This window comes from Anas platyrhynchos, chromosome 2 (assembly GCF_047663525.1).
Source record: "Anas platyrhynchos isolate ZD024472 breed Pekin duck chromosome 2, IASCAAS_PekinDuck_T2T, whole genome shotgun sequence".
NCBI classification, from domain to species: Eukaryota; Metazoa; Chordata; class Aves; order Anseriformes; family Anatidae; genus Anas; species Anas platyrhynchos.
The window spans coordinates 144,571,348-144,589,474 of record NC_092588.1 but is presented as its reverse complement, the minus strand read 5'-3'; the positions used below and the strand labels follow the sequence as shown (position 1 = coordinate 144,589,474).

At 36.5% G+C, this 18,127-nt stretch overlaps 1 protein-coding gene across 5 annotated transcripts in view; it reads left to right on the top strand.

Moving 5' to 3' along the window:
* Window positions 1-18,127, top strand: part of ITGB1 (integrin subunit beta 1) — a 44,172-nt gene that overhangs the window by 15,997 nt on the left and 10,048 nt on the right. For 4 of the 5 annotated variants that reach the window (XM_072033772.1, XM_072033775.1, XM_027450535.3 and 1 more), the window contains exons 2-13: window positions 3,658-3,727; window positions 3,963-4,048; window positions 5,582-5,804; window positions 7,735-7,905; window positions 8,206-8,444; window positions 9,332-9,487; window positions 10,613-10,708; window positions 11,634-11,723; window positions 12,599-12,739; window positions 12,861-13,063; window positions 14,994-15,232; window positions 17,257-17,479. In XM_072033772.1, the coding sequence (XP_071889873.1) occupies window positions 3,658-3,727; window positions 3,963-4,048; window positions 5,582-5,804; window positions 7,735-7,905; window positions 8,206-8,444; window positions 9,332-9,487; window positions 10,613-10,708; window positions 11,634-11,723; window positions 12,599-12,739; window positions 12,861-13,063; window positions 14,994-15,232; window positions 17,257-17,479 (1,937 nt within the window). Of the gene's footprint in view, window positions 1-3,438; window positions 3,728-3,962; window positions 4,049-5,581; window positions 5,805-7,734; window positions 7,906-8,205; window positions 8,445-9,331; window positions 9,488-10,612; window positions 10,709-11,633; window positions 11,724-12,598; window positions 12,740-12,860; window positions 13,064-14,993; window positions 15,233-17,256; window positions 17,480-18,127 lie in introns of those variants that run through there. The other variant, XM_021277725.4, reaches the window with a different exon arrangement.

The window sequence follows — 18,127 nt, the reverse complement described above, 5'->3', positions numbered from 1 at the left end:
TAAAGTTTTGCAGCAAGGCCCAACTCAATACACCATGCAGGCAGATGCCTCGTACTTTTTTTGATCCTTTGCTTGGCATTGGCCACATGGATGCTGGAGCCCAGGGTGAGGTGAGGAGCTGCTTGATGGACTGGGACAATGCTGCAGTGGTTGAGCATCTTAACCACTGACACTTAATTTCAAAGGAATTAATGCTTCCACAATGTTTATCTTTTTTTTTCTTGATCCCATTTGCCCAGTTGATTTTCTACACAGATGCTATTGCTGTTCTAATTTAAAGAAAAAAACCTGCAAAAGGCTTTAGTAATATGGAGGAGTAAATTTTATTTCTAAATACATGGTGATGAGCAGAATACAAAGGTGTTGATACTTGATTTGCAAATTTAAAATTAGTCTCATTGCAGAGAAGTAATCCTTTACTTCTGTTGTCACTTGATGAGTCTCTTATTTCAAATTAGAAGCTTCAGAGACGTACATAAAAGCTGGGTTGTTTTTTTCGTACTGAAAAAAGTCTATTCAAACATTACTGTTTGATGAGGCACTTAGTGAAAAATCTTGGAAAGCAACTAGTTCAAGCACTCAAGGTTATGCCTGTGTTTGTCTTCCTAAAATATTTAACAAAAATAGATTAGGGTTAGCAAACATACAGAAATAATTTTAAAATGAGCTTTACAACAGCACACCATTTGCAGCCTTTTTAAAAGGATCCAGGTTGTGATTTAGTTGTTAATTATAGAGAGGTTTCAGTTCTTGGCAAGCTTACCTTTTGAATGCTTTGAGCTGCTTTTTCAGGGGAAAAATCACTTTTTCAAGGATTCTGGGATATTTTTCAATGATTTAATTAAAAGGGGAACAACAAGTGTAATAGGAAAATGTGTAAAAGTTGTGCAAAAAGCTTCATTTTTTTTTCCTTGTAACAATGGGTTATTTTCTGTTCCCATATTCTGTGGTTGAATACCAACACAGGATTTAGTTCCTGTTCCGCCAGAGGTTTCCAAGGGCTTCTTTTGACGGTCTGGTGTAGCTGGGCGTTACTGGTTTTGGGTTTTGCTTATTCCCTTCACTTACAAGTTGGCAGCACGGCAATCCGGAGTGCTGAGCGGTGACCCACAGGGCAAGCGGGTCTGACACTGCCATGAACAGGTTGCAGCAGGGGCTAGGAGGAGGTTTGCAGTCCAAGCAGCGTCCACACCAGCAAATCTTTCCTGAAGTTGTTCCAGCCCTCACAGATGGAAAAGCCATTCAGCGGTGGAGGTGAAGGAAGTGAGCGGAGCACGTGGGAGGGCAGGCGAGCAGCTGAGGAGAGGCACCGTGGCGGCCTTATATGGGAAAGGGAAAGGACATTTTCCTCGTTAACTTCACGGGGAATCGGTGCCCAGAGCTGCATTCATCATGTGGATGCATTTCCACAGGAACGTTTCTTTTCCAAATCGTCTTAGTCATAGTTTTAGCACTGTGTCACATCTCTGCTGGCTTATTTATATAGTCTACATGGGCTCGCTGTGCATCCACTGCTAGTCTGCCCTAAAAAGGTGAACTGTTTATAATCTTGGCCAACAGAAAAGACAGTACTAAACCGATGCCAGCAGCTTGTTTTTTTTTTTCGTACTGAAAAGACCACCCCGTTTCTGGGCTGTACTTAAAGCAAAACTTAAGGCATGGCAGCAGTATATCCCTTCATCTGGGGGGGGCAAGGTTGCCTAAACACAACATGGCTTCCGCGAAGCCAGGCCAGAAGGAAGCTCAGCGGCCCCGTGAGGCCTTCCCCTCCAGGCTGCTCGTGGCCCTCTGACTGGTGTTCCTCACCAACCTCACACCCTTTCTCTCACCTCGGCTCTTTTTTGGATCACACTTACCCTCTCAGCAAGGCTTGCGGTCACACGCATTTGATTTAGAAGGGGCTTGCTTAGACAGCCAGCCCATTTAATGCTGGGTGTTCATGAAGGAGCAACACCTCTGAAGGGATGGCCAGAGGGAGAAATCCGAGTTAGCTGTGCAAAGAGTAATGCCCAAAAGTTGGGTTGGGTGTAGTTCACAGTTCAGTTTTTCTGTTTGTTTTGTTTCCTTTTTTTTTTTTTTTTTTTTTTTTACCAGAAGTTTCTTTTGTGCCTGTGCCCACCATCTAGCAGTTATCCCACACCAAATTCTCTCAATTCTCCTACGTCTAAACTTCCCCCGCCCTCTGGCTGCAGGATCCGCTGAAGGCAAAAGTGGGCCAAAATGATTTGTCAGAAAAATATGAGACATCTAACATTATTGTTGGATAAAATCTATTAACAAAGGGTTGGCTCCTGTTTGAAACCTCCACTAGATTTTAGAGCAGCTGTCCCATCTAAGTTAGGCCTGGATATGCAAAGTTACAATTATGAATGGCCCTAAATCAGTGTGGGAAAACCAAAACTCAACTGCTGTGCTAATTTAAGCACTGCACTCTTTGCTGCTAATTTATATGAATAATGGTACCTCTTCCAGAAAATGGCAGGTTCATTTTAAGAGATTCTCTTGGCTAAATTGCAAGATAGCTTTTAGAACAAAAACTTGTTATGAATTCAGGTATTTTTAGGATGCCTGGAAAGGCTGCAGTTAGCAGTAACATTTTAGGGCTACAAAGGAAATTGGTGGCCAGGCTCCAAGTTCTTGGTCTTATAATGAATAATAGAGAAATGGAATTTAAAATAACACCAAAATTTCAAAGTTGTATAAAATTTGTGAAAACTGATTTCGGGTGGCTATCTACTATTGGAGGAGAATAAAATTTGGCCAAAAAAAATGGTCTGTTTGAAACCTGTTTTTAGTCAGTAGTCCTAACTCTGGAGTAATAAGTGAAGTCTCTAATAATTATGGAAAATTACAGTTCAGTGACCTTAAGTTGTGGTTTATAGGCATTCAAATCTCATCTTATAAAACTTACATATTATAAAGGTTGCATGTATTTATTTTTTTGGAGCAGGTTTTCATTAAGGTTTGTAGCTTTGGAAAAAGGGTAAAGAGTTTTTTCATTAATAAGAACGGTACCCCTTAATTATCCTTATCCCTAAAGAAGAAGAAAAAAAAGCTGAATTTATATCAAGGATGCTTTAGGTTACGTATTTTGAGAGGAAATTTCTAGTTTGGAGTATAAGGTGCCAAGTTAGGCTGTAAAATACCCTTTGAAGATTCCTAGGAAAAGATTCTGGAAAGGGCCTTGAAGTTTTTCTTACCTTAAAGCAGAGGCTTGAATAGAGAACCTGTATTTCTCTCATACTTCTCGGGTATCTTTATTTTGAAGTCTTTCCCTGGTAACATTCAGAGCATAGATATTTTTGGATGGGATGTTAATAGGCTGGGGTTTTTTGGTTTTGTTTTTTGCCCTGACTGAACAGAATTTCCAAATTTCGGTTATCTTAAGAGTCTATCTAACAAGAGTGTTTCAAAAGAATTTAAGTAGCAGCTGCCTTGTTTGATGTCTTATAAATGAGAGTTTGGTTTATAAATACAGTTGTATTAGATGAAAATTCATCTGTCTGTCCAGTTGGTGTGGATAGGAACATCTGGTTTGAGTCTACTCTGTTCCTATCCCCTCTGAAACAGTTGCATGTGTGTACTTCCATGCAACTTTATTTTTGTTTACTGGTCACAATAAATCATAAGATCTGGTTGTCTGGTTTTGTATTTCAGATTAATTTAAAATTTCTCACGTGGGCTGGCATCCTCTGTTGCTTGATATGGAGCGGATTTGGTCAGCAAGGTAAATCATTTGATTTCACTGCACTACTTTAATATTGCTTTAAAACTATGTATTTAGCAGTTGTTTGTGCCAATGAATGTATTGGTTAGATGAGTGCTCCTAGCAAGATGTTGCTCATATCTCTTAGTCATAACATGTAGAACTTAGTTTACAGGGGCAGTATGAAACAAATTAAAATTGTATTACTGTCAGCATGTCTTTATAAATGAAGTGACCTATCTGTATTCTTTCATAGCTGGAAGTGACTGCATAAAAGCTAATGCAAAATCATGTGGAGAATGTATACAAGCAGGACCTAACTGTGGTTGGTGTAAAAAAACAGTAAGTATTGTACAGTTCCTTTTATTTTTTTCCCTCGGTTTCAAATTTAAATAAATACTTTAAATGTATATAAATGTCATTTTTATTAACGATAATTTCCTGTAGCTCTTCAATTGGAAGAGCTATTTTTATGTATTAGTACATAAAAATTCAGTACCATGATTTTCCTGATGTCCTGATTTGAGTAGATCTTTTTACAATGTGTTTACTTCTCCTTTTGTAAAAGTTAAATGTATATAGACCCTACAAGCTGTATCATAGCTATTTCATATCCTTCCAGCATGGAGGCTGTCTGGGTATGTTTAATTATATGTTTTCAGTGACATTAGAGTAAAAGGTAAGTTTAGACGTAGGTGGAGTAGAGGAAGAGAGCGAAGGTCTGCGTTTAAAAGGAAAGATGTTCAAATTTTAGAACATCTACCATCTCTTGTTGGTAGACTTGGGGGTGGGAGACTGGTTTGTGGGGGTGGGTTTTTTGTTTTAGTATGAACCTTCAAAAGAAAGCTTGTGTAATTAAAATCAAATCTTAAATCTTAAATTATGTGCTGTATATGCTAAAGTCAAGTGGAAGTGTCTTCAGGTCAGAAACAGAAGGAAAGGTGCTTTAGAGCACTTTTTTGGTTTGTTAATGAAAACTGGGAAACTTTCCTGTTTCCTGCTGTAAGATGATACTGTGTACTTAATTCCATGTGTTACCAACTTACTGTCACTTGGATCAGCTTGTAAGCTTTAAACTTTTCTAGTAAACTGACTTGACTTTAAAATTTGGCTCTCAGATTCATTTGGCCAAATTTTATTTATTTGGTCTTAGTCAGCTTCTCATCAAGAACTGATAAACTTTATAATATATTTACTTAGATGTGTATTCTGGGGGGAGGGAAAAATCAGAATTGCCAAGCTCCTCAGTTAGAAACCTTGTTTACTTACATTTGAGTTTAGAGCTGTTTTGAAGATTTGAGGTAATAGTAAGTTGTGTTCAGAGCAAAGTTCCTTTATTCTTTGCTAATAGATATTACTTTTGGATTGTTGTCCTTCTTTCCACTGCTCTGTCAGCATATTGCCATTGTTTTGTTGTGGAGTACCAAGGTACCCTTACGTAATCTCTAATTAAAGCCTTTCAAAAAAAAAAAAAAAAAAAAAAAAAGAGGGTAATTGGAAAGTAGGCTGTACAAATAAGTTCACAACTTAATTGACAACTGCATGAAGATGTGAGCCTTTCCCATCTGCTGTCACTTGTGGAGTAGCTGATTTAAAAAGATGCAGTGCTTCTGTTAGAGGTGACGTTGGATATATATTTTTTACTTTCATCTTGCTTATATCTTTTACACAGATTATATACATAAATGCAAACTCTTGGATTAAATTATAGCCACTATTTCATTGAGTAAAATTTAACATGTTTCAGAACTGTGTTTTATTACTGGATTCTTTTTTTTATAAGGATGGAGTCATTGTAAAAAGTGTTACTGTGTATAGAGTATAGCAAGTTTCAGATAGCTGTAAATTTGATATTCGTTCACCCCTCTTTTCCAGGACTTCTTGCAAGAAGGAGAACCAACGTCTGCCCGATGTGATGACTTGGCAGCACTGAGAAGTAAAGGCTGTCCTATGGAAGATATAGAAAATCCTAGAGGTAGCAAACAGGTGCTTGAAGATAGAGAAGTAACAAACCGTAAAATAGGTGCTGCAGAGAAACTGAAACCAGAGGCCATTACACAGATCCAGCCACAAAAATTAGTACTGAAACTAAGAGTCGGTAAGGACAGTTTCATTCTAGTCTTCATATGATTTTTCCGTCACCACCACAAGTGCATCTTGTGTTTTGAATGTATAATCATTTTGTTTCTGAAACTGCTGTTGTTCCGATAATCTGAATAATAGCAGAACTATTCAGGTTAACCCCAGGTGTTTAGGTAATTCAAATACTGTCAGATTTTTAGAAAAGAGGTTTTTATCACTTGTTCCAGATGTAATTTCTGAGAAAATAGATAAAGCTCATAAAAATGTCAGCATGGTTCAGATAGATCACAAAAAATAAATTGTTCTGTTTTCAGCATTTTACAGTTGATTTTCTGCAGTGTGACTTCTTGTAACAAAAGTAGAGGAGCATGCAAAAACCTAGAGAAGTTATGAGAACAGTTGCTATTCCTTGAAGTACTCCTGTTAAGCAGTCTGCGCCAAATGATTTCATAATATGGGCAAGATTTTCAGTTTGCTATATAAAATAGTTTCCAGAGGGTAAAGAAGTGGATATGAGACTGCATTAATGAAAACAAAGCAGTTGTGTACCATTTCAAACCCATAAAGAGATATTTGATTAAAATGGGAGTGGGGGAACAAGTCTAGTATTTCACACAATACTTGAACATAATGGAAACTGACCTTAAGGACAGTTCCTAGGTGCTGTAACGGTGTCCAAAAATACCTTATATTTACCTGGAACAAGAGCCTGTACTTGGAGCCAGCTGCTTGTTGGGGACTGCATCAATAAATGCAACGTGATCCGAGACTGCTTAGCACAGTGAGGAAAGGGAAGAAAAGGAAAAGAATTAAAATTATTTTACAATTTTGATATTAGCCCTGTTTAGTTCTAGTGACCCTTTCAACTTCAAAAGACAAAATAATAGTCTGTTGACACAAATTTGATCAGCAGAGCATACAAGGGACCTGGACAACCAAAACCTATTAACCCAAAAAATCATTGTTCAGTTTATGAGCACTTCTTTTGGTCACAAGGTCTCCGATTAGGGTTTGTGTGCATACAGAGGGGGATGTTTGCTTTCTGTGCAGGCTCTTTTAAACAGTAGCTAAGGAAAATCTAAAGCTTTTATTTGTTTTAAATAAAACGTGCTGCATAGCTGCCTGATCCATATGCCCATTCCTTTTGCCCATTTTATGCTTTCCCCAGCTTGTCAGTTTTCCTCATATTAAGCAAATATTTTTTAATTATTAAGCAGACTTAATTGGCAGCAATATCACCATTTCATTTTAGTGACTAAAAGCTGGTATGGAGGAAAAAACTTTCAATTCCATTCCTTATTTCATAAACAATAGGCAAAAGAATTATTTTCCATTTCACTTGCGGGTAGTTCTTCTGCACTGTCTTTCAATATCAGAGTGAAACTACATGCTTCTGTTAGCAAAGCACAGGGTCTGGGCTTACAATTGCAACAGACAGTAACCAATTATCTCAACTACTGTTTTTGTGTTCAGCCTATATTTGATGCAAAGTAACTTGAAATATTTTATCCAGAACTGATTTTTCTTTTATAAACCTATTATAAGCGTTTTTCCTAAACTAAACCCTTATGATTTCTTCAGTCATCTTGGATACAAATAGATATTGAAAATTTATGCTATTAGATTGTTAAAATTATTGCAAGCATCGAGATTTAAAATTGCAGCAGCTAAGAGAGGCTTGGTTTTATCAGGATATTATTTTCTATGGGGAAATGAAATGCATTGACATGTAAAGTTGGGCATCTGAAATAAATACTCCTTGAAAATTTTTCATCATAATTTAATGTTAACTATTTCAATTAACAGGAGAAAAAAAACCTCACCACTAGCTCAAAACCTCCATCGTCAATATCTCAAAGACTTTACTTAAAAAGACATTTTTCTTGCCGATGTAGTTATTGTGGAATTTTTAATGACTTCTGTTTGTTGTTTAATCTCTGAAACAGGGGAACCGCAAACAGTTTCATTAAAATTTAAGAGAGCTGAAGATTACCCCATTGACCTTTACTATCTTATGGACCTCTCCTATTCTATGAAAGATGACTTAGAGAATGTGAAAAGTCTCGGAACAGCTCTGATGCAAGAAATGCAAAAAATAACTTCAGACTTTCGAATTGGTAAGAAAGATTTGCTTATTCAAAAGTTTCCTTCCTGATGTTTTTCACATCAGTAAAGTGAAAATCACTTCTTATGAAGAATAATTCTTTTTTTAAAAACTAGCAGTATTATGGCAAATATACTAGCACACAGAAACTATTGAGGAATATGAGAATAATTGTGAAGGAGAAGGTAGAATGTAAACAAGTATGAGAGCTATTTTTAACAACAGATCAGCTATAATGAATTTGTATTGTATTACAATATAAATAATAGAATTCCAGTCTTCAACTTACAGGGTTTTTCTCATTCTCTCCTAGGGTTTGGCTCTTTTGTGGAGAAAACTGTGATGCCATATATAAGTACAACACCAGCCAAACTCAGAAATCCTTGTACAGGTGACCAGAACTGTACAAGTCCATTTAGCTATAAAAATGTGCTCAGTCTTACCAGTGAAGGAAATAGATTTAATGAACTTGTAGGTAAACAGCAAATTTCTGGTAATTTGGATTCTCCTGAAGGTGGATTTGATGCAATAATGCAGGTTGCAGTTTGTGGGGTAAGTGTGTGTTAGTTTTCTGAGATGAAATTGTTCTAACTGATACTTTAAGGCTGTATTTAAACAATTTCATCTAATAATGTTTTACGGTGCCTGACCTGAGTTTCAACTTGTCATGCTTGTGCTAGCAAGATAGGGTAAAGTAGGCTGCATGAATACGTTGATTTGTTTTGTGGAGACCTCTAGTGAGTGAATGAAGCCAGCAAATGTGAAGGTGGTGATCACAGGTTGTATTCACATCAGATAGATATGTTGCAAAGATGATGTTTTTAAAGGCTGCTGCAAAAGAAGAGTCAAATTCTGCTCACGGATGCATGGAATTCTAAACAGGCAGTTGTTATCCAGTGATTTCAAAGAGTCATTACGCTTTTTCCAGCTCATGTTTCAGAATAGCTTGGTGAAGGTTAATTTCTACTAGCTTCTTAGACAGCAGTAGATCAAAAACAGATTTTTGTTTATTTTTGGAGAGCTGATCTAGATTGCTTCATTATTCTTTGATGTTTCTATTCTGACACGATTCTATGCACAATATAGACTCTTCAAAAATTATATCCTACTCTACTGCTTTGTTACTGTATTAATATATTGTTAATCAATGAAGTAAGGACTTTATGAAACTATATGGAGTCCTGTTTTAAAAGTGCAGAAGGAAAGTTTATTGCCTTTGGTGAAAATCTTACAGGTAATATTTTACAGGAGACATTTAATTAAAGATAAGTGCTTTTAAGATTTGAGTGAATTACAGTTTCCAGGATGATGCTTTTGTTATATGGCTTCTCCTAAGTCTGTCTGCCTTATTATGTATGTACCTCTTCATTGTTGGTCCAAATTAATATAAAAGAAAGTGGTGCAGAATACTGAAATTTATTTTGTTTTAATTTCCTAAGGATCAAATTGGATGGAGAAATGTTACAAGACTATTAGTGTTTTCCACGGATGCTGGATTTCACTTCGCAGGAGACGGTAAACTCGGTGGAATTGTTCTACCAAATGATGGGAGATGTCACCTGGAAAATAATGTGTACACAATGAGCCACTATTATGTAAGTCTTTGCATTGTCTTGTAGGGAAATTTATGTTTTCTGGTGTTTAAGCTCAAAAAAATCATTTTAGTAAACTGGCATGGTTTCAGAATGCTACATCTTTTAAAATTTACCTATTTGCCTATGTATTAAATCAAGTGACTTTAGCTTAAGTAAAGCAAAACTGCAAGAATTAATCCAGTCTTAATTCAAAAACTTCAAGAAGTGGCAACTTCCACTTTATGATTTGTGGTAGTTAATAACTCTGCTTGTCCACTGGTGCTCTGTCCTATTATTTTATTATTTCATTAGTCTGCTTGTTCAGAAGTAGTTCTAATACTGTCCAGTTATTTATAATGTCATATCTAGTTGTATTTTCTTTGGGACCCAAATTAACTGCTTGCAATTAGTCTCTGTTCATAAGTATTTTTTTTTTATATTTTATTTTATGCCTGTTAGCCATTTTGAATCATTTTATCATGAACTCTCACTGTATACTTGTAATTTTTAAATCAATTTTGCACTTATTTGTAATTGAAATGGGATAGAACTCTGACTGCTTGACATCTTATGCTACAAAATTTATGATAAAAATATGTTTAAAAACGTTGTTACCATGTCTTATTGATAAGGTAAGCAGATGAAAAGTGAAATGAAAAACATTTACTTGATAGGATGAACACAATAAGCTTTACAAAGTTTCCATGTTTGTATTCCTAATTGAGAGCGCTTGTTTAATGACAACCTACAATTAATTCTGTTTTATTTAATCTTTTCTTTATGAAACAGTGCAGAAGCTAGTGATTTTCACAGAGATGTCATATGGAAAACTATCAAAGATAATTTTTGGAGAAAATTGAGATTAGGAATTTAAATTGGAGGATTTAAATGTTAGTGAATAGGATAACATTCTTGTACCTTGTACCTTCAAAGATCACCTATCTTCATGGGGCATATATGGAATCTTTTCAAGGATTGTTTGCTTGTGGGGTTGTTTTTTCTTTAGAGTTGTAACATAAGCTGGCTAGTTAGAAGTCTTATGAATGTTTCTAGAAGTCATTTGTATTTCTACTGTCAAAATGTTTCTGATTTTCTACTTTGTGTACAAACTTTGAATTGCATTTTATGCTTGATGTTTTTTAATAGGATTATCCCTCTATTGCTCATCTGGTACAGAAGCTGAGTGAGAACAATATTCAGACAATTTTTGCTGTTACTGAAGAGTTTCAGGCAGTTTATAAGGTAAAGATAAGTAACGTATTTCTGGTCTCTACTTATTTTTCCTCAACCAATTAGAGACTTCAGATTTGGACTGAATTAATTAAAGTTGTTTAATTTGAAATTAAAACAAGTATGGATGGAAGTGATCACAGTAGTATTTTGCTATTTATGTTTTTGTTATTAAGCCTTTTTTTAAGTTGTTCAAAGTGATACTGAACACCTTAGTAATTTCCAAGGAGAAAACAGATCTCATATTTCCTCAGTAAATGATCCTCCTTATCTCTTTACCTTTATAGATATAAGGCAATGGAGAACATATTTGCAATGCTACTTTTTATGCACGTGTTTACAACAAAATAGCTTAGGAGAGCACCTATGAAAGAACGTATTTTGTCCTTTTTGCTCTATTTATATTCATTATGGTTAAAATTGAATATTGGATATGATTATGAAATAAGAAATTACTATTTAAAAGAGTTACTTCTTTGTCCTCATTTTAATGCATCAAGGTATATTTCTTTCTTTTATCTGTATTCAAATTATAAGTTTTTTTTCCACTGGAAATCAACTTTTTTATACCTATCTCTAGAAGCGTTGCACTTCTTTTTTTAAGATCTTGAAAATGTGTGTGGTAAATTTGTGCAAGACCACATCTTTTATTGTATTCTGTTTTATTCTGTTACCATAAAATGAATGTCTTAATTGGCAAATTTAAAGTGAAAAGAAGAGAAAGGTGGATATTTTTTTTTATTCCAGTATTCCTTTGTATAACCTCAAAAATCATGAAGAATGATGACAACACTTCAGCTTTACTTTTTGAAGTACTTGATCTTGACTAGTTAATCCAGTAAAGCATTATATCACCATACAGGTACTTACACTACAATTTATACTTAGTTTGTTAGTCAAGCTGTAACTTTCCTTTTACTTTTGTAAATATTGACAGGAACTGAAAAATCTGATACCAAAATCAGCAGTGGGAACGTTGTCTTCAAACTCCAGCAATGTGATTCAGCTGATCATTGATGCATACAATGTGAGTTTTTTTTTCCAAGGTAGATTTTAATTTTTTCTACAAAACAGGAAGTTTGTATTCTAAAATGTAACTTTACAGCCAGTGCATTAAAACCACATTAGACTTTCAGGCACTGTGGTGATCAGAGCTTAGATGACTAGAAAGATACACGCTTACGGTCACTTAACCTCTTTACTTCTTTCTAATTTTATCATCTATGTTTTCCCTTTAAACAAACAAACATAACCCTTACTTTTGGACCTTCGGCTCTTTGCCTTATTTTAACATGGAAAAGGAATGGGCCATTTTTCAACCGGGAAAATGTCTCCATCAACCTCAGTGGTTCTTTCATTTGGCTCCAAAATAATTTCTTCATACCTGTGTTGTGTAAATGAGAATTGTTGCCCCTTTGGAGTACATAGAACAAGTGTTTGCCAACGTCCACGCATAGCAGAGCTCAGGTGTGAGAAGGGGTCACCATGTGTGAGGATGGGCAGCCCTGAGGCGATCTGTCTCAGCACACTGGAACTGCCCATCCCAGAAACCTGGAAGGCTGAGGCAAAGTGTCCCAGACTGCTGGGCACAGGCAGACACTGCAGCATTTCCCTCTGCTTAAAACATACCTGAGGGAGAAGAGTGTACTTGGACCTCATTGTGCTCAGAGCCAGAGACCACTTGTGCTTCCCATTGAGAGCCACTGGGCACAACACGAGGTTGGACTGGGATCAGGTCCCAAAGCCTCTTTTGCTCATTCTCCTGCATGTCTTGCATTTCCTGGCGTATCTCTGCATCAGTAGGAGTGAGGGAGAGTGCTGCCTTGTTCAGACTGTCCTGTATTTGTTCATCAAAATGCTTTTGCAACTCCATTCTGAGTTAGCTAATAGCAATCGTTTTAGTCCCTTTCTTCAGAGGTTATCCTGGAAAACAGTAAGCTACCAAAAGGAGTGGCAATCAGTTACAAGTCTTACTGCAAGAATGGAGTGAATGACACACAAGAAGATGGAAGGAAATGTTCTAACATTTCAATAGGAGATGAGGTAACTTACAATACATGTGCTACTGAGAAATTTCATTAAAAGTGTCCAATATTTATTGTTTTTTATAAATATTACTAAGTTTCTTTTAATAATATAGCACTCCATTTATTTTTGTTTGCAGGTTAGATTTGAGATTAATGTAACAGCTTACGAATGTCCAAAGAAAGGACAAAATGAAACAATTAAAATTAAACCACTGGGATTCACTGAAGAAGTGGAAATTAATCTCCAGTTCATCTGCGAATGTCAGTGTCAAAGCGAAGGAGAACCTAATAGTCCAGCCTGCCACGAAGGGAATGGAACATTTGAATGTGGTGCATGCAGGTAAATATATAGACCTTATTTATTTTTGAAAATGGGAAATATGATCTATATTTGGTTTACTTAATTAAGGTTTATTTGATTTTAATAATTTTTGAGTGAAGGAACAAGAATTATTGTTACAAACCTGTTAGGACATTTTGACATACTGTCATATATCTGCAAATAATCCTTGTGCTGGAATGTATAATATCAATAATTATATTGGAGCTATTGCACACATCAGAATTAGAATGTGGCCTTGGGTTAGTCCTTTATAGGACTTTATAGTCCTTTATATCTTTATAGGCCTTAATGCTTTTTTTGTTCACACATTTAATTTTAAGGTCTATCTAATGTAGCGGAACTATGGGAGAAAATGAGTAGAATTAACTTGTGATATTTTTTCAAATATTAATACTTATCTAATTTTGTCTTTCTAATGTGAATTCTGCTGATTTCAAGAAATTCAAAGTCTTCCTAGGTTTTGATAGGAGCTCCTACCTAGGTTGGCACCAATTATGCCATAGAAGGGAAGAGTAAAGTAGCTATTCTTTTGCGACTTTTATTTTAGATGACTTTTTCTCCCTCAGTCTCTTCCCATATGTTATTTTTAACCTTTTAGGATCTTATTAAAATGTTTCTTCTAATTACATGCATCTATAAATCTTTATGTGCAATCTTTTATGTACCTATGCCTTAAAATTTTCCATTATTGCCAATCGTAGTCATTAGATTAGATGTATATCTCTCATTACACATTTGAAAATCAAGTAAAATAATACTGGATTTTCTGGATTTACACACCACTAGGAGAGTAGTTGGAGATTGACCTCTAGTACATCAAGGTTTAAGGCTTTTTTCCCAAGAAACCTACAGCAAAAATGAAAACAGTTTCTTCTTGGAAATCCTTGAGACAAGAGTGCAAAGACCAGAACAAAATTAAGTAGTTCCCAAGGAAAACAAGATCCAGGACTTCAGAAAACAGTACTGGTTCCTGCTCAGTGAACTGTAGCTGAAATAAGAGTTATAAATCTTTTTCCTCATACTTTAATATGCGATTATTTATGTGACTGAAAATAAAGAAGTTACTGACTTCAAGTTCATAGGACGTCTGGTGTAGGACTGACTAATATCTTTGTGGTGAAGCTGATGACTGTAGAGAACTGAGTGAAAGAATGACATATGGCTCTGAACTCCTTAATACTCAGTAAGTTGAGGAATAACTGCTTCAGACCATAAACACTGAATAAATTGCTTCATTTTGAGGACTTTTTTGGTGTTTCCTTTAAATAAGGAACCATCAATGACCATAGAAAGAATTATTAAACTTGGTATCACTGTTATTAGCATCCCCATGATTTCACACAGGCGATAACAGACCTGTGGATAAGAACTGCCTTTTGCTTTTGGAGCAAGAGCAGTTTCATGATGGAATTATCTCTGATTGACAGGTTGCCAATTGCTGAACAAGAACATCCATTTCTTCATCATTGCTTTATGCTTGATAAGTGCTGAGCCCCAAAGATCTTGGTTGAATTTGCTGGTGCTCAAAAGCTCTGAAGATCAGCTACTCCCTGGACTAATTGCTGCTGTTCTTGGGAAATTCTTTCATTGAAAGTTAACAGCAGCTACAGTGAACAGTCACTGCCACTTAAAAGTAATTATTCTGTCACACAGGAGAGGAATTAATAGTGGTTATGTGGCAATCTAGTTAGCGATGGTGACAACAGTTTCTCACCTGGAAGTAATCAGGATAGGAGCAGCTTAGTCGAGTTATCTCCAGCAGCTTCAAGAGCTGTTAAATAGCTAGAGATCCTGTTTTAAAATTAACTTGGAACATTCCTTGAGATAAGTCACTATTATTCCTGTTCTCTGCTATTTTTGCAGTCTTTCTATTGTATATGTTTTAATTAGTTAGGTTTACATTTTCAGTCATGTTCTTACCTTGCAGATGTAATGAAGGACGTATTGGAAGACTTTGTGAATGTAGTACAGATGAAGTAAACAGTGAGGATATGGATGCTTACTGCAGGAGGGAGAACAGTACGGAAATATGTAGTAACAACGGAGAATGCATTTGTGGACAATGTGTATGCAAGAAAAGAGAAAACACCAACGAAGTTTATTCTGGCAAATATTGTGAATGTGATAACTTCAACTGTGATCGATCAAATGGTCTGATTTGTGGAGGTGAGAAGTGACTTCAGACTTTTTTATAGACAAAACTGGTGAATAGTTTACCAGTCTGTCAACTGTACCCTGTAAAGCAGTGATACTTAGCTTAAAACTACATATCTACTTGATGAGATGAGAAAATGCACAGAGTAACAGTGACTGAAAAAGCTTCTTTATTAATAAGACAGCCCTTTGTGATCCTGAACATAGGGTATGAATACATGTTTCAGCCTTCCTTGATTCAGAGCTAAAAGAAGGATGTAAACTGAACTTGACTTCTGCTGTTTATTGCAGAATTGCCTTCAGGTATTATAGTAAAGAATGCTGAGACAACTGTCATGAGATTATAAAGTTATTCTGGCTCAGTGTAACCACTGCGTCAATAAAAAGAGATAATGACCTCAGTTTATTTGTAATAGTGTTTGAGCGGGTGCTTGACAACATACCAGTGAGATGCTATCTTGAGACTATTTCAAAAGGTGAGTGAAGCTTAGAATGTGCTAGACCCAGAAAGAGGCCTTAAATGCTTGAAACAAGACTCTAAATGGCACATTATTCTGAAATCAAAAGCCATTTAGAAAGCCCTCTAGCAGTGACTGTCTAACTAAATTTTGCTGCATATATTTTTGTCCTGTAACTTCCTTAGGCTTCTTCATACGTGGAAGTAGCTGGTGGGAGTGTAACTACTACCTCAGTTTTGACTGTGATCCAAAAAAATAAACAGAGAAACTGCTGAGTTTTAACTGAATTAAGAGAATACCTAATCTGTCTGATTTAGTTGGAATACACCTGTTGCTCATCAGCTGTCCAAAGGATAGGAGCAGTGGTGGTGGTGTCCCAAAATAGATAGTGACAGAGGAGTGTTGACCTGAACACTTTATTTTCAATGGAGAAGAAGTGTATCCAGAGATCTTTCCATTCAATCCAAATTGCCATTTTCAAGATATGGATATCTGTTTCCTCTAGGGAATGTAAGGAGCATAAAGCTCAGGTGAGACAGAGTTACTGAATGGTTTTATAAGGAGGCTAAGGGAGCTCTGCACTCGTATGGCATCACCTCAAGCGTTGTGTGCAGTTTTGGGCACTACAGTATAAAAAGGACTTTAAACTATTAGAGACCCCTCCAAAAGAAGGCAACAAAGATGGTGAAGGGTCTAGAGGGGAAGGTGTATTAGAAGCAGCTGAGGGCCCTGGGTTTGCTCAGCCCCGAGCAGAGCAGGCTGAGGGGAGGCCTCATGGCGGCCTGCAGCTCCCTCACGAGGGGAGCGGAGGGGCAGGCGCTGAGCTCTGCTCTCTGGGGACAGCGACAGGACCCGAGGGGATGGCATGGAGCTGGGACAGGGGAGGGTCAGGCTGGGGGTTAGGGAAAGGGTCTGCACTTGTTGGGCACCGGGACAGGCTGCCCAGGGCAGTGGTCACAGGACTGAGCTGCTGGAGTTCAAGAAGTGTTTGGACAACACTCTCAGACACAGGGTCTGGTTTTGGGGTGGCCCTGTGTGGAGCCAGGAATTGGACTCAATGATCCTTGTGTGTTTTTTTTCAAACTCAGAATATTCTATGTTTCTAGGTGTTTCATTTTTCTATGTTATAAAGTCTAAGTTAGTGCATTCCTCATCTTTTTAGATCTTGCATTATAAATTTACATAGAGATAGATACAGCAGTGATCAATAAATATTGATCTGTAGAGTATTTATATACATACAAAATCGCCAGCTGAAGCAGTGCTGTGATGCTATCCACCCATGAGGTATAGCCATCACATTACACTGTTCTTCATCAGCTTTCCCTGGTCTCATCATTTTGTTTATGAAAGGAAATCCAAATGTAGGAAAATGGGAGAAGAAAAGAATTCTGAAAGTAGTTTTTTAAGGAAATATTTTTTTTTAGTTCTTTTGATTCATTAGTATATTCATTTTTTGTCGACCAGAGTTTTCTTTTCACTGTGTCTATTTGAAGTTGGTAAACATTTTGTTTCTTAATGTCATAAACTTGTTTAATATAAGATTTCATTTAACTGAAATATCTTTTAAATGCTCAGGAAATGGTATCTGCAAATGCAGAGTTTGTGAGTGTTTCCCCAACTTCACTGGCAGTGCTTGTGATTGCTCCCTGGATACTACTCCATGTATGGCATCTAATGGGCAGATTTGCAATGGAAGAGGAACCTGTGAATGCGGAACTTGTAATTGTACAGATCCCAAATTCCAAGGCCCCACATGTGAAATGTGTCAGACTTGCCTTGGCGTCTGTGCAGAGCACAAGTAAGTATCTAGAAAACCAGATCCTAGCTTCCATTCATTTGGCTTCATGGTGAATTTATGCATAATTTGAAAAATGTGGTATGCCCTGAAATGGAGGAATATAATGCTATCCGTTTAGGTAATAAAAGTCATTGGGTGAGAATCAACAATTACAAACTAAACAGTGTTTTGATTGCTTCCAGATAGTCTCTTTATTTCTTAAATTCTTTCACTGTTGTTTTCTGTTATGCACAGAAATGTGTATATTATGTTAGATCAGTTTTACCCATTCACGTTGACTTGGGCAGGTTACAGATTTTCCCTATTTCATGTATGATTGCTAACAGCCAACTTTCTGCAGAGTTGTGGGAAGCTTAGGTCTGTTGTGACAGGCTGTAAAGTCCCACCGTCAACCTTTTGAAATTAATGCAGCAAAAGTAAGCATAGATAAACTGCACAGTTTCCAGAATAGTTAAAATTTCAGATAAGCTTTTTGCTGAGAACTTCTGTTTTGTTTTAAAACTTTTTTATTCTAAAAACCTTTTACAGAGGTCAGATTATCCTGACATGCGGAAACTAGACTTAGATGTGGGAGGGTCAATGAAATCTGCATCCCTGTCTTAGGAAATCCAGATTTTTGCAAGGAAACTGTTTTCTGCATGCAGAATT